This window comes from Anthonomus grandis, chromosome 6 (genome assembly GCF_022605725.1).
Source record: "Anthonomus grandis grandis chromosome 6, icAntGran1.3, whole genome shotgun sequence".
In the NCBI taxonomy this organism is placed as follows: Eukaryota; Metazoa; Arthropoda; class Insecta; order Coleoptera; family Curculionidae; genus Anthonomus; species Anthonomus grandis.
Genome location: NC_065551.1, coordinates 11,532,704 through 11,547,377, shown reverse-complemented (window position 1 = coordinate 11,547,377; position 14,674 = coordinate 11,532,704). Strand labels below are relative to the sequence as shown.

General features: G+C 32.5%; 1 protein-coding gene and 1 long non-coding RNA gene across 4 annotated transcripts in view; one reads left to right on the top strand and one right to left on the bottom strand.

Annotated features, from left to right (window-relative positions):
* Positions 1–14,674, top strand: part of LOC126738063 (dihydrolipoyllysine-residue acetyltransferase component of pyruvate dehydrogenase complex, mitochondrial) — a 56,123-nt gene that overhangs the window by 8,298 nt on the left and 33,151 nt on the right. Inside the window, exons 2-6 of one of the 2 annotated variants that reach the window (XM_050443242.1) lie at positions 8,470–8,638; positions 8,767–8,907; positions 9,132–9,261; positions 9,332–9,451; positions 11,918–12,046. In XM_050443242.1, the coding sequence (XP_050299199.1) occupies positions 8,470–8,638; positions 8,767–8,907; positions 9,132–9,261; positions 9,332–9,451; positions 11,918–12,046 (689 nt within the window). Of the gene's footprint in view, positions 1–8,469; positions 8,639–8,766; positions 8,908–9,131; positions 9,262–9,331; positions 9,500–11,917; positions 12,047–14,674 lie in introns of both variants that reach the window. The other variant, XM_050443241.1, reaches the window with a different exon arrangement.
* Positions 3,918–7,645, bottom strand: LOC126738064 (uncharacterized). 2 transcript variants are annotated; one of them, XR_007661211.1, is made up of 5 exons: positions 7,455–7,645; positions 5,282–5,366; positions 4,636–4,746; positions 4,314–4,580; positions 3,918–4,250 (listed from the first exon to the last, which is right to left on the bottom strand). It is a non-coding gene; the product is annotated as an uncharacterized LOC126738064 (long non-coding RNA). The 2 variants fall into 2 exon arrangements; XR_007661210.1 differs by having other exon boundaries at positions 3,918–4,580.

The following is a 14,674-nucleotide window of genomic DNA, read 5'->3' as shown; positions in this document are numbered from 1 at the left end:
ACCAGGACGTAACTTTCTTCTGGCAATTGAAGTAGGCTGGGCTCGAATTACTCTTTTGAATTTTTTTGTGCTAATTTCTGCAAGGAAAGCAGATAATTGTGCAGGCGTGCTGATTTTTTCCAGCCTTATATTGTTTTTTTTATAATATTGAGTAAAGAAGGATCTACATTTGAGTTTGCTATATTAACTAAATTTCAACAATTATTCTGGAAGCGTTCAATTTATTATTGTATTTATATATTATTTATTAGCGTTTCTTTAATAGTTTCACTAACATCTGTCGGAGCATTATCAATAATATTGAAATTTTCTGATTCTGAAGCTGGACTTCGGCTTTCTTTATCAGAATTATTACTAACAAATTGGGATGTGGATGGACCTGCAAGTTCTTCATTGACGAAGTTCATCGAATTAAAAAACTGTTTAATATTCCCACTTAGATTGCCAACAGCTAGTTGCGCAAAAGCAATTTTATCTGCTGAAAACAAAGATGGAACCGTTGCAATATTTGAATAATGTTGGTGAACAGCACATAAATGTTTGTAAAAAGCTCCACCTCGACCAGCTTGGGCACTCACAAAAGTTAATATCTGAAAGTACTTTGTAAGAATTCGTATTTACATTAGTGGACTGAACTTCATATTCATTCTCCAGTGGCGAAGCTTGAACTTTTTTTTCGGGTAGACAAACAATAAAAATCGTTAATTAGAAAGAAATGTGTATTCGATATTATTCAATTTAATGAAATAGAGAATGAAGGCGCATGAAATATTAACTCAAAGAGAAAAATTATGTAGTGACATAAAAAATAAAAAAAAATTACTACTAGCATAAAAAGATAGATAGATAAAAATAAATACAACTTACAAAAAAACACAACATAGGTATAACCATAACTTATAAACCCATAATATCCATTATTTTAAAATTAATTAAAGACAAATAAAAACACAATTAAAATAGAATTGCCAATATCGAACAGTCGTTGATAAATAACCACTAAAATATCTACTAAAAAAACCTTTTCTATATACCTAAAAATAAAAATACTAATTATTAAATTACTATAGCACGCGCCCGCACCAAATGCCAAATGCAGATCCATCAAAACAAAACTAAAGATGTATTGCGGCCGACCAGATCAAGCGTGTCCAAAAACAATAACCCTCAACAGCATAATAAAATAGCTGGTCGACTTCGATAGACAGAAGCTCGAATGTCTTTCCCGCGAGTAAATTTTGCAGACGTAATAGGCTGAATACTGATGCGGCCGGACCTCTGTCACCTGTTTGATGTCTATTTGGTTTGATTAGATGTTCCAAATTTCGGAAGACAAATATCAATGTGTCTTCTTGGGGCTCGTATACATTAATTGGGTGTCAACCCTGCATTTTTATTTTAATTGATGCGTCAGGCGGGGCGCGCCTTCGGATTAATCATGTTTAGACACTATTTAATAATAGTAAGGAGAGGCTACGTTCTGTGTTAATTTTTTTTTTAATTTTAATTCAACAATTACATGAAATAATTACGTGATAAATTAATAACAAATAACTGGATAATTTTGGGTAGACAGTGTCTACCTTGTCTACTCGTACGCTTCGCCACTGTCATTCTCTGATAATTTAAAGACTATGATATTTACGCAGGCTCGAACTAGTTTCATGTAGACTAAATCATTTTTAGCTATTCGACCATTTGAATATTCTATTATTCGTAATTTGTGATATTTTTCGAACGATGTTCCGATAAAATATATTAAAGCACAGATGTTAAAAGCTTTACACCTTTCTAGTACAATATCCTTAAAAAAACGTATTGAAGCCTCCACTATGTTATTGGTATTTTGCCCTCGCGTAGGTAGATGTGCACGGTAAGCCAAAAACCACTCCGTTCGCCTTTCCCAAAGTTTTTGAACATATGTTTTATAATTTAAATATTCTTTTGAAATATTATCATTCTCTAATTCCTTTATTGAGGTGTTTGCCTCTTCAGCAGACAAGGAGTATAAAACTTTTCTAAATAGACGGATTAAGAGTTTTCCGTCATCTTTTGTAATTTTATGAAAACGGTCCCATAGCCACCGCCACAAAGCTTGCATTACATGAAAAAAGCATAAGAGCAATTTACTGGTATTAAAACATTTTTTAATGCGTTTCTTTCAGCGAAACTATCATCCGTCATTATAACAGTAGGTTCACCTTGTCCGCCAAAGCCATTAGACCCAATTAATTTTTGAAGTAATAAAAATACTTCTAATAAATTTGTTTCCGTTTGGGCTGTATGCAGGACTATTCCTAGGGGAATTCCGCCAATTTTGGATGAAGCGAATAAAAATGTAACAACCGTATTTGTCTGATCACAAGAGCCACTAGAGTCTACAAACACTATATCCTTGGAAAAATCCATACTATGTGCTCGTCTCATCAATGGAGTGAGAACAGCGACGTTTATATTATCTTCATTAAATAATATCTCAATATTTTTTGCTTCATAAAGTGCCTTTTTTTCTTTTAATAACTGAATTACGCTGACTGAATCCCGTTTTCCAAAATTAGTTTTTCTGAAAGCAATTAACACTATCTTATTAAAAAGAACAAAGAATTATTTATATTATTTGCTGTATTTTGTTTACAACGAATAATTTGCATGTTTCGCTGTATTTGGGGTGGTTCAAATTTGAGAGGTTTTTTTTGAGGGGAGATCAAAATTGGTTAAAAAAAAACAAGTTAGTTTAACTAACCTATATAGTTTTACTAACCAAATATTGAATTGCTGTACATTGAGTAATATACAGGGTGAAATTTTTAAATGGAAAGAAAGAAATTCGATATTTAAAAACTAGTGCATTAAAAAAATTAAGAAAATACGGGTCCCTTTATTTTTGGTTTAAGACACGATACACCTAGACATGTGTAGGTGTAATATTTTTAAACTTTTAGAAAATTCAAAAATCGTTAAAAATTGTTTTTTTTAAATTTTTACAATTTGTTTTACTTATTAAAATTGTTAAAATTTTACAAAATTTTACAGATGACAGACCAAAGTGTAAAATAAAACTATTTAATAATATTGTGAATTTTTTTATGTAAAAAAGTTTACAGTGAAGTTACAATTAACTATTTTAAGCTTTATTAAAATTTTCATAAAATTATGTTATTTTTTTTTCATATTAAATATAACAATTTTTAATACTTTCAGATCAAATTATATATTATTTCCCACTTAATACTTTTCTATTAAAAAAAAAGTTGGGGTATTGTATGAAACCAAACAGCAGCTAGCTAGACAGTAATTGAATTAATAATAAATTACCAACTGTATGTTTTTGACAAGGTGTCATATCCAGAAAAATTATGTTAGTAATTTTAAAATGAGCTGTCTATTAAGATTTAAAAAACCTTTAAAGTTTAGAAAAGACCTTAGTCTTAAGTCTTATTTTAAAAAAAATATTTGTCAATGAATTTTAAAATCTATAGTATAATATGTCTAAAATCAAAATAATTGACAGTAAAAAACTAATAACGCAAAAAAAACTTTTTTTACCTCCATTCATCATACATTATGTATATTTGCCTTAATTTTGGATTTATCTAGGAATTTGCTAGAAAGGTAATTTCCGCAGCAAAATCTTCTTCTCCAATTATACTGAGCTCATGGAATTTGTGAGCCGCTGCTGGTCCCATTCCCATGTTAAAGTATTCTATAATTTTTTTTTTTGTGTCATCGATAACTTTTAAGTAGCTAAAAGCTTCGGCTACATTAATTTTATGGTTATGCCTGAAGTCAATCTAAAAGATAAGGAATTGCGGATAAATATAAAGTAAAACTAATAATACCTTTCAAATGTAAAAATTAGGTTATAATAATATACTCGCAAAAACCTAGTAAACTTTTTTTTCTACATTTAAGCTATCCTTAAGGTAGCAGTCATTTTTAATAGTGTCTTTGGTAATTTTTTTAACAATAAAAGTTACTGATGCAGAACACTCAAGATTTCTTTTTCGACACTTCTTTACATTTTTTGCTTTATTAACGGCATTATGTTAACATTTAAATATTTTTTTGTATAAGATGCGACTCGGATGAAGAATTTCCAAACAACCCAGTTGGAATGACTTGTTTCTGAGAACTGGGCTATCCATTCATCGGCCATAGTGGAGAAATTGTCTTTAAAAATGGTCCTTAAATTGGCCGTAAATTTCTCTCTCGATCCACCTACGTTCTCCAGTTTTACAACCACGCAACCACTATCAAACCCCAAAATTTCTTTCATTTTCAAGATATAAAATATTAATAAATAAATGACGAACAGCAATAAATACAGCGCCACGTGTTGCTTCAAGCAAATAATGAACCAAAACAATAATATTAAGTTAGTGTTTTTCCCGCGCAAAGCGACATCTTCATAAACAGGTGCGGCGGTGTGCTGAGTCGGGATGGGTTTCGGAGATGCGCGCTGAAACGGGATGGGGTATGGAGCGAATGAATTCGGCTCCGATCGGCGGCCTGGGTGCGCTGAGTCAGGATGGGGTTGGTAAATAATACGCTTTGGTAAATACGCTTCCGGGTGATTTCCACTGAAAATTTAACGAAACTGTGACACCCTTCCAAGAAAAAAACATGCCGACGTACCTGCTGTTGGCGGCCATATTGGATCATTTCCTTATGGTGACGTTTAACGAAAAAAATCGAGGAAAATGGACTTCGTTAAGAAAAACGCATTTTTCGGTACTTTTAATGGAGCTGGAATTTTGAAATGTTGGTATGTGTTGTAAAACAAAATTTGGGATCTTTTAGATGATATTTGATCTTTTAACCATGTACAGGGACGCCGCGAATAATTTAAACGCGAAAACTTAAATATCTTAAAAACTATTGATGTTAGAAAAATTCTAATTACACATAAATAATCGGCTTATTATAGTATTTAATACCTAAAAATATAAATCGTCCAGGTGGCGCCACTAAAAAGTTATTAAATAAAGTATATTTTTTGGGTCCGACCTTCACGGAAAAAAAATTATTGCTTGCCCTGTATAATTCACAAAAATTTCGTTTTTATGTCATTTGAAAGAGAAATAATAAAGCTTTTTTTTTCGTATTTTTTTTTCTTCCGAAATAAGTACCGTTTAGCGAAAAATACCAAAAAACTGAAAATGCCAGAACTCGTTAAAAATATGTCATGTGTCCTATAAAACTAAACATTTTCGCCGAAGCACTTTTTTTATTCAAATTATAGTTTAGCCTCTGAGGTAGTTTGAATTTTTTTTTTACTCACTTTTATTCGCTCATAATGATTCACCCTGTATACGGATCTGGTCCAAAAAGTATAGGGCTCTTAAGTTTTCAATAGCTTTTATGTCCTAAAAATTTCAAGTCATTTAAGGGCTTTAAATTTGAGTTATGGGGGGCGAAAGGAATTTTACCCATTTTTTATCAATTTTTGACTTTAACTCGGTACCGCCCCCTTCCTGGGCACCGGAAAAAAAATTGTTTATGGATCCATAATTTTCAATGTGTTAAGAGGTGATATGCCCAATTTCATCGTTTCTCTACCCATACAGCCAAAGATATGAATTTTTATATGTCAAAAAACATGAAAAGTAGCGAAAACGGCGCGCCCATATGTATAGTCGCTGACGCTCCTATATAAAAAATACAATCTGACTCATTTACTTATCCTATATTTTCATATTTCTCACTTGTTTATCATCTGACATTTCGCCTTTTAAAAAAACATTTTTTATATTGTCCTTATAGGGACCATAATATATAAATCTTCCGAAAAAGAAAACAACAATTTAATTGACAGCTGATAAAATGAAATGATTGTGAGAAAAAATTTCCCATTTATTTCAAAATATGGTTAATAAAATCAGATAAGGTTCTGTTCAAGAGTATTAAAACTTGGTTTCAAATGTACATATTAGTATAAATTATAACCTTTTCCGTATTTTCTATATTCTGCGGGATAAATACTATAAACCAAAAGGCCAGAGCCAAAAAGGTAATGGCTCTATAAGAGCCTTGAAAATAATAGCATTTTGAATTGAATTGCATGAAAGTGAAAATACATGGGACGACATACCAAAGAGCAAGAGAAAAGAGCTAAAAAGATGGAAATAATAAAAAAAAAAGACAAAACTAAAGTTTTTTCCGAATAATAAACATGTTGAAAAAATTAAGGAATATTTATGTTTTCTTAGATTTGAATAGAAAATCTGCTTTAAGGCGTTTGTTTTTAGAAAATTTTATTTAGCCAAAATTATACACGCATTTTATGAAAAAAATATACCAAACTCTAAACAAAGAAAATATATTATTATCATATCGAATTTATTACAACAAAATGGCATTGTTTTAAAAAAGTTGTCTTGAGTATTCATATTTCCTTGCGGAGTTAAGAAAAAATCTGCAAATTCGTTCCTAATGTTTTTTGACTAGACTAACGATTTTCTTCCCTTTTTATAAAGGACATTTTTTGGTAAAGTTTTTTTTCCCCTCGCCCGGAATGAAGTCTCCTGTGTCTCAATTGAAAGAATCAAAACTTCCAGCTGGTTTATATAAATAAGTGAATTGCTTCGTCTCAAAAAGTTATGCAAAAATACATGCTAGTACAACAAAAATTACTTTCTTTTCTTGCAGAAGAATATGCTTTCGTAACACTGCAAATACTGATGCATGACGAAAGCATTTTTACTTATAATACGATCTCTAGAAACTATCTAATGAAAAAGTCATTGGGTTGATACTTTTAATTGGTATCCACTAAAACTTTTTAGAATATTATTAAGAAACGGGAACGCATGTACAAGTACATTTGGCATTGGTTTTATCTTGACCTGGAAGGGGTGGAAACTACAATTCATTGTGAGTTTCTTGTAAAAAGAAGCACTTTTAAAAATGCCTCTGTCGGAAATCCTTTCTTGAGATCTACATTGACAAAGATAAAATGGTACTCTTATCAACAATAGCTATAACACGATGCTATGTCCTTGAAGTTGTGATTATTCGCTTCCACTATTAAACGGCACTTGTAGAATACCTTGATTTCCGTCAATGGAACCGAGGTAGTGTGGGAAATTAGTTTTTTCATAAAAAGCTCTCACAGCCATTACACACACATTTCCAGCCATTCTGATGCAACAATTGTAAAAAAGACGAAGAAAGGGAAAACAACCCGTTATTGAAAATAGAGCAGATGTAGCTTTTACAGCCATTCAATCCGTAATGCCCATCGGCATTTTATGCATTTACATGCAGACGATGTAGTTGGGAAAAATTATAAAATTGTCTGCGGAATACGAACATGAAATGTTTAAAATAAACGAAATTCTCCTCGTTCCACCTCTTCTTTCATACTCCACTTCGAGAATTGGGTTATTTTCGTCAATCTCTCGGGAGAGGGGAGATTCCCCGTATGTACTTATGTTACTTCCCGATGTACATACCTTTAGATTTTTCTTGAAGAGTTTTACCAGTTTTTCACGAAAAACATACTACTACATTTTAACTAAATTGTCAACAAGTAAAATGTAATATTAGGCTGATTACATTACAATTTAAATTTTTAAAAGACCCAAAACTAATAAAAATGAAAATGAAAATAGGAAAAATGTAAAAAATGTAAACTTCAAGCAAAAGAGCGACAGATGCCAACATTGATACGTATAACTGTCAATTACGACAATGCCAATATCAAGTCCCAGTGACGGTGGCGCCGCCCTTTCTAGCCGTGGGATTTATTAACTGTTAAGTGTCAAAGGTGACCTAGACGTCTTGCTATCATTTGACGTCTTTCTTACCTTACTTTCCCTATGGTTAAGACTAATATCACTTCTCTTAGTACTCAAAAATTTCCAAAATTGGTAGAACGTGCAACACAAATATGTCTTGCACCTTGCTAAACTGTATGCTGGAAGGGATTCTAGGAATCTTTCAATTTCGAGGTAGGAGAGGTTTCGAATGATCATTAATATTTTATTAAACTCGGACATTTAAAGATTTTTCTCAGTAAAAGAAATAACAACAAAGCAAAATTTTCAGCAAACGTGTTTCTCAATTATTCCATCGGTCTTTAAAAGGGACCATGTTTTTTGACGTTTTTATCAAAGTTATCTTAGAAACAGTTCAAAGGAAGACAGGAAACGCGAGCGCGTGAAAGTATTTTAAAGTGTTTAATAAAAAGACTGTTTTCTTGATATAACGAGTTTGTTCCTGAGTTTATTGGGGTTGAGCTCGTTACGTCATCATAATTTATAGAATTAAAATACTGGTAATTTAAAGTGTTTTACGACCCCAACAAAAAATTCTTCAAGAATTGGCTCCTGTTTGAAAAGTTATTATTATCATTGAGCTCTCGTCATTTTAAAATATTGTATATGCTGTTTATCCACATTGTATATGTATATACGTTACCCTAATAATTATATTTACAGTGATCAAAATTTATTTCTTTATTTTTAGGACACTACTATATGTCACAAATAATCTACTTCTTAACCCTTCTAAATATGCTGAAGAGAGTCTTAAAAGGTATTATGCCAATAATTTGCCTTCACACATTAGGGTTGCACTTCCTGCATTGTCTCCTACTATGGAATCAGGCACTATTATCAGCTGGGAAAAGAAAGAGGTAATTTGTTGTTAAGAAAAATGTTATACATATTATGAAATTCAAAAATGATTTAGTAGAAGTACAAAATATCTCAAAAAATAAAAAAAGAGGCAAGTCATAATCAAGTTGTTTTTGCATTTTGGTAGGGTGACAAACTTAATGAAGGAGACCTTTTAGCTGAAATTGAAACTGATAAAGCAACTATGGGTTTTGAAACCCCTGAAGAGGGTTATTTGGCAAAGATCCTCATTCCGGCAGGCACTAAAGATGTTCCAATCGGGAAACTGGTAAGGTGAATTATAGTGTAAATTTTTAAGAGGAAATTACGGGTTTCCTAGATCCTATAAATTTTAATGTCGGTTATTACTATGAAAATGTTTATGATGCTTGTTGGAAAAAGTTGCATTTATAATTCTGGAATCCTCTTGTTCCTCTTACTTTTCTTTCAGGATAAAAATAAACCTATAAATATTCTATTATAACTCGTTTGCATCCCTCTAATATCTTTCAGGTGTGTATAATAGTAGAAAACGAAGCCGATGTTGCTGCCTTCAAAGACTTTAAAGATGATTCAGCTTCTGGTCTAACAGCACCGAAACCGTCAGCCTCGACTCCTGACGCTCCATCTCCGACTGCAGCAGGTAATTGCAAACAGTTAACATTTACTGAAAGTCATAGCCTTATTATGGCATATTCCGATAAATCTTGTAGCGCCAGCAGCACAGTCAGATGCTGGAGGAGCAGCACAGTCAGATGCTGGTGGTAGAGTGTATGCTAGCCCCATGGCAAAACGGCTGGCGGAGCAAAGAAATATTAGGCTTCAAGGAAAAGGTACAGGATTATTTGGATCTCTTACCTCCTCAGATTTGGGAGCCTTAGGTAATTTCAAAATTAAAATGACATTCAAAATTTAGTTTTATGATTTTAATAGAAATATGTACTTTTAAGTTTACTGATTTGCCAGTAGCGACTGTTCGGGGGACGCAGGTTTCCTATAAATTTCAAAAGTTTTAAAATCCACATCTCACGTTAACAATTTAATTTGTTTTATAGGAAATTAATTCTCTATTTTTTTTATTTATCACACAATTAGGGTGATGCGATAAAAAAATTATGTGTAAAAGTATCCGGGAACGAGCCGCGTCAACCGCCACCGCATCGGTCAATTCGGCGCAATGTGCAGAAACAGTCGCGATTTCCGCGACACCTCTCGGTTCTTACGGCGGTCGCTATGGCAACAGACGAGCAAATACACGGGCTGATTAGAGTACGGTGCATGTATGACGCTACTTGCCAAGGCTTCTTATTCTATGCCTTATATTAGTTCTTGATTCGTTCTATGAAAAATAAAGGAAAGTAAATTTCTATGAAATCCGGGATATTTTTCAGAAAATATATCCGTTGTATAACCCAATTTGTAGGTAAAAAACGATGATAAAAAGGACTTTTTAAATTTGACTTTTCAAAGGGGCTTTAAATATCTATAATGGCACAACATCAGCTCAATGTTCATTTAAATAAGGTGTTGGAACAGTTACACGAATAGTTTTTCTTGCTTGAAAGAATTAAAACATATCGGCGGAACACAAAGGCAGAAAACAGGCTTACTATCTTAGAAAAAATTCTATTGAAAAGGAACTTTTAAATGTACTTTTGAGTGTATATAAGGGTAGAAACATTTTATGATGATATCATCGATAAATTCGCAACTTTAGAAAATGAAAGAAAAGGTAAACGTTCTTTAAAACGTAAATAAATACTACCTCGGATGTAATAAGTGTAATATATAATATTGACTTTGTGTTTTAAGAGTTTGTTTTGATTTTGGGTTCTGCGCTCATCTTTTCCGAAAATGCCGCCTCTGTGATTTGCTGCAATGAAATTGCAGACAATTTTAGAATTTATTATAAAATAAAATAGCTTGTTCATTAATTACATATTACGACTTAAGCCTTATTTTTATATACACGACTTCATTTGATTATCATCGAATGGGGAAAAAACTACGCTCGCTTTGCACTACCAAGACCATATGTCAAGGTAATCTATATACAGAGTGTTGCACCGCCAGGCGGGACATAGAAAATCCCATGTAATTTTAATAGGGTCAAATATTGGCTCCTCTTATTATTTTAGAGAAAAATGTATTAGAATAATATAAAGAGCACCAAAATCTGCAATCAACAAGACTTTTAATCTTGTTGATTGCAATCAACCCGTTTAGAAATTATTGGCGAAAATTTTGTCTTTTTTGTCGCCCCGTACTTACAGGTATCGCTTAAGGTGAGAAAGTTATGTAAAACTGCCAAGTAAAGTTGTCATAATAAAATTTTGGTTTAAATTATAATTGATTTTATTGAAAATTCGTACAATCATACACATGGACACAAAATATTATAATATAAACCATAAAATATTTAAAAAAACTTGTAAACTGTAGGACTTTACTTTTTTATTAAAAATAATTTATTAAATCTAAAATATTAATTAAAAAAAAATATAACAAAGGTTCAAATATTCCTCCGTAAGTCGCTAAGCAATGACCAAAACGGTCGTAAAACTCAGTTCTAACTAGAGTATTTCCTATGTCCCGCCTGTGAAATGAATGTCTGTTCGTTTGGGGACTTATAACTTTTCAATCGCGGCAAGGAATGACGTAAATATTTGCATGGGAATTTGTTTTAACCCCAGGGAGACTTTAGACATAGTTTTAAGCGTTCATTAATCATATGCTCATATCAAATATGAGCAATATGATTAATCTTCAGTTTCTCCTATTCCTTCGAAGACTCACATGCCACTATAATCTGGTAATAAAGGACCCCGCGGGCGGATCCGGGGGTAAAATTAAATCTTCCCGAGCTTTTGCCAACAGCTCAAAATTTTTGTCTTCTAAAGGGTAAATTGGAGTCCTGAGTTTCCGCCATTTATCAGAGAGGATAGATCTTCACACTAATAAGCTGTAGAGGTCTATTGAAATGACAATATCTAGTTAAAATTCCAACAAAGTTTTCGACGCCCTGTTGATTTTTTTCCTCTTTGTGCATGGCCAGCCGTACTAAGGTATCTCTAAAAAGTTAAAAAGTGCCTCGATTTTTGAAGCTGTGATAAGAACAGCGTCATTTTATAATAAAGGTGTACGAACAACTCTATTTTTGTTACTGGTAGATTTAATTATATGAAATGATAGTAGTAGCAATAGCAATAGGATAGTTTTATGACATTCTTCATTTTCTATCAGTCTCTTCAATTTTTACATCTTTTTTTCACCTGAGATGAGGTACTCTGTATTTTTAGCCAGTCAAGCTGGAACAGCGGTAGCAACGCCATCACCGACAAGAGCTGGTTCTCCAACTCCCAGCCATACTGGGCCTGCAATGCCTGCAGCAGCTCCATCTGGTCCTGGAACTTTTATTGACATTCCAGGTGAGTGGCTTAATATATAAAATTCTACAAACGTTCGTCAACATATTTTTCCTATAATCGTTAGGCCAAAAAAAACTTAGATAAATAAAATTATGGAACTTTCTAGATTGAGGTTACAAATAAGATACCAAAAAATACAGTTAATAGCAAAACAAATAATAATTAAGTGAAAAAGCAATAATTCTTGGAACTCCCTGTATTATTTCCACATTAAAGAAGAACTTCAAAAAAGTGATTACTGGTATCTCATGATTGGACAATATTATAAAGTTATTAAAGTTAGACAGATATTGTCATTGGCGTAGTTTAGATTTTTTTTATGAAAATTTGCTTAAAATTCGAAACCCGTAAACATTTCACTAAGGTCATATTGACATATTTCGATAGCCCATAGGAAGACCTAAACCCAGTTAAACGGGACACCCTGTATACCCGTCAAACCATGATTCCGGAAGATTCGCTAACCTTCCATGCGTCTCCAGAGATGTCATGTGGTGTGGCCGCTTGTGTCACCGCGATAATTCTGGAATGACGAAGCATAGCTGATATTCGTGGCATTGCGAGTATCATTTTACTGCCTCTAAAGATGGTGGATGTCGATACGGAAAAAAGTTCCGCTCTTGCAACCGTACTTATTGTAGAAATAACAACCAACGATTTGTTCCAGAAAACGGCGTTAAGGCAGCACAACTTGAACGCTTGTAGACCACTTCTAACTGGCTGCGAATCGTCTTTCAGTCCAGGTAATCGAGTCCACATGCGAGTTTGAGAACTGCTAGGCTTCTCGGATTCTTGGCAAACCACTCCTTTAGAGAATACAAATTCATTGAATGTCAAATTGACTCTGATTAAATTTGCAGCAAGTCAGCGTCTTCGTGGTTTCCATTATAGGGAGCCAATCGGTTAAACTGAATGACTCGAACTTTACCCTTCGGTGATAGTTGCAATCAGTTTGTATGGCGGCCATCCCAGGATGTTTGAGGTTGCAGTGACGAGTGAGGCACTTTCATCTCTTAGGGTCATAGAGCACGTTGTTGTACCTTTGATTTTTGGCGTTGACATCATAAGCGTCCTTCATCCGATTCCTGCATCTTGAATGAGAGGCAAAAAAAAATTAAAACAGGCTAACCTCACCGGGAAATGGTACAAATAAAAATTAAAAATACTTAGATTAAAAATGCAGGAGCTAGATTTTCCCGAGGGCGGAGGGGTGGGGTTGCAAAGAGGAAAAATCAATTGTTTCGTTTTTTATTCTTAACTTCGCCAAAAAAAATCCAAACGTTATGAAAATTGACTTAATTGTAGCAGTTTGTATGCCAAGAAAGTAATTTTTTTTTAATTCTAAGTTAATTAGTTTTTAAGGAATTAACGATTTTTGAAAAAGAATTTTTTTTTCAAGCTACACGAGAACTCTATTTTGATGCTTTAGACACTTCGTCCGGCGCTTATTTTTTTTGTAAAGATTAACTTTCATATAAAATTATACCCCTTCAATCTGATTTTTCAATGTTGATTTTTTCAGCATACTGAAAAGAGTGTTAGGTATTATTGATTGAAATACTTGTTATAAATTTATATAAAAAATAAAAAAATAGTGTTATTTGTAAACTTTTTGTAAATTTTTAAATTTACGCGCCATTTCAAACATACATACAGGATGTTCGAAAAATAGACGGAGATATTTCAGTGGATGCTTCCTTGTAAAAAAATATGAGAAAAAGTTTCTATAAACATGGGTTCGGAAATGCACAGTTTTCAAGATACAGGGTGATACATTTGTTTAAAAATATTAATTGTTTATTAATAATAATTATTTTTCTAGGAGAACTGACACTTGTCCATGTCAAACCTCCATGCAGAAATGATTTTTTGTTTTCCTAGGCACCTGTAATTTTTTTACCAAAAATGAATAAACCAATTATGTCCAGTGGCATGTAATAAAACGGTATTTATTTTTTTGTCGAAAACGAAGTGAGATACGAAAAAATACAAAAGCAAGAAAGTTGTATTTTTAAAAGCTTAATAAATAGTGGTGTACATTTTTTTGCCAATAATATTTGCTAAGATGTCCCTCGGGACGCCACTAGACCTTATAATTTTTATCTAATTAGAGCTAAATTAGCCTCTTAATACAACAAGTAATACTGCCAAATTTCGAAAGAATCTAATAAATATTTTTTTTAAATAATAATAAAAAAATAATATTTAAAAAAGATTTATCACCCTGTATCTGGAAAACTGTGCAGTTCCGGACCCATGTTTATAGAAACTTTTTCTCATATTTTTTTACAAGGAATCACCCATGGGACACTTTGTATATTATTACGTATTTCGATAGAAAATAATATTCTGAAAATAATGATACTTTATTTGCTACTTTTTATTTTATACTCATAGGAAAAATAATTTTTTTTTAAATTTTAAAATTGCCATGAATGCGTTAAAAGTTTTAGTTTTTAATCAAGTAATCACGGAAAAATAGTTTTCATTGCATTTTAGGACTTGTTTAGGAAATCGTTTACATGCCTATTGATATTGCCCAAACTATTAATTTCGGCATTTTTTTTCAAGTTTTAATAATTTATGTTCAAATTGCTACGAAACAAATGACTGTGGTAACGCTGAGCA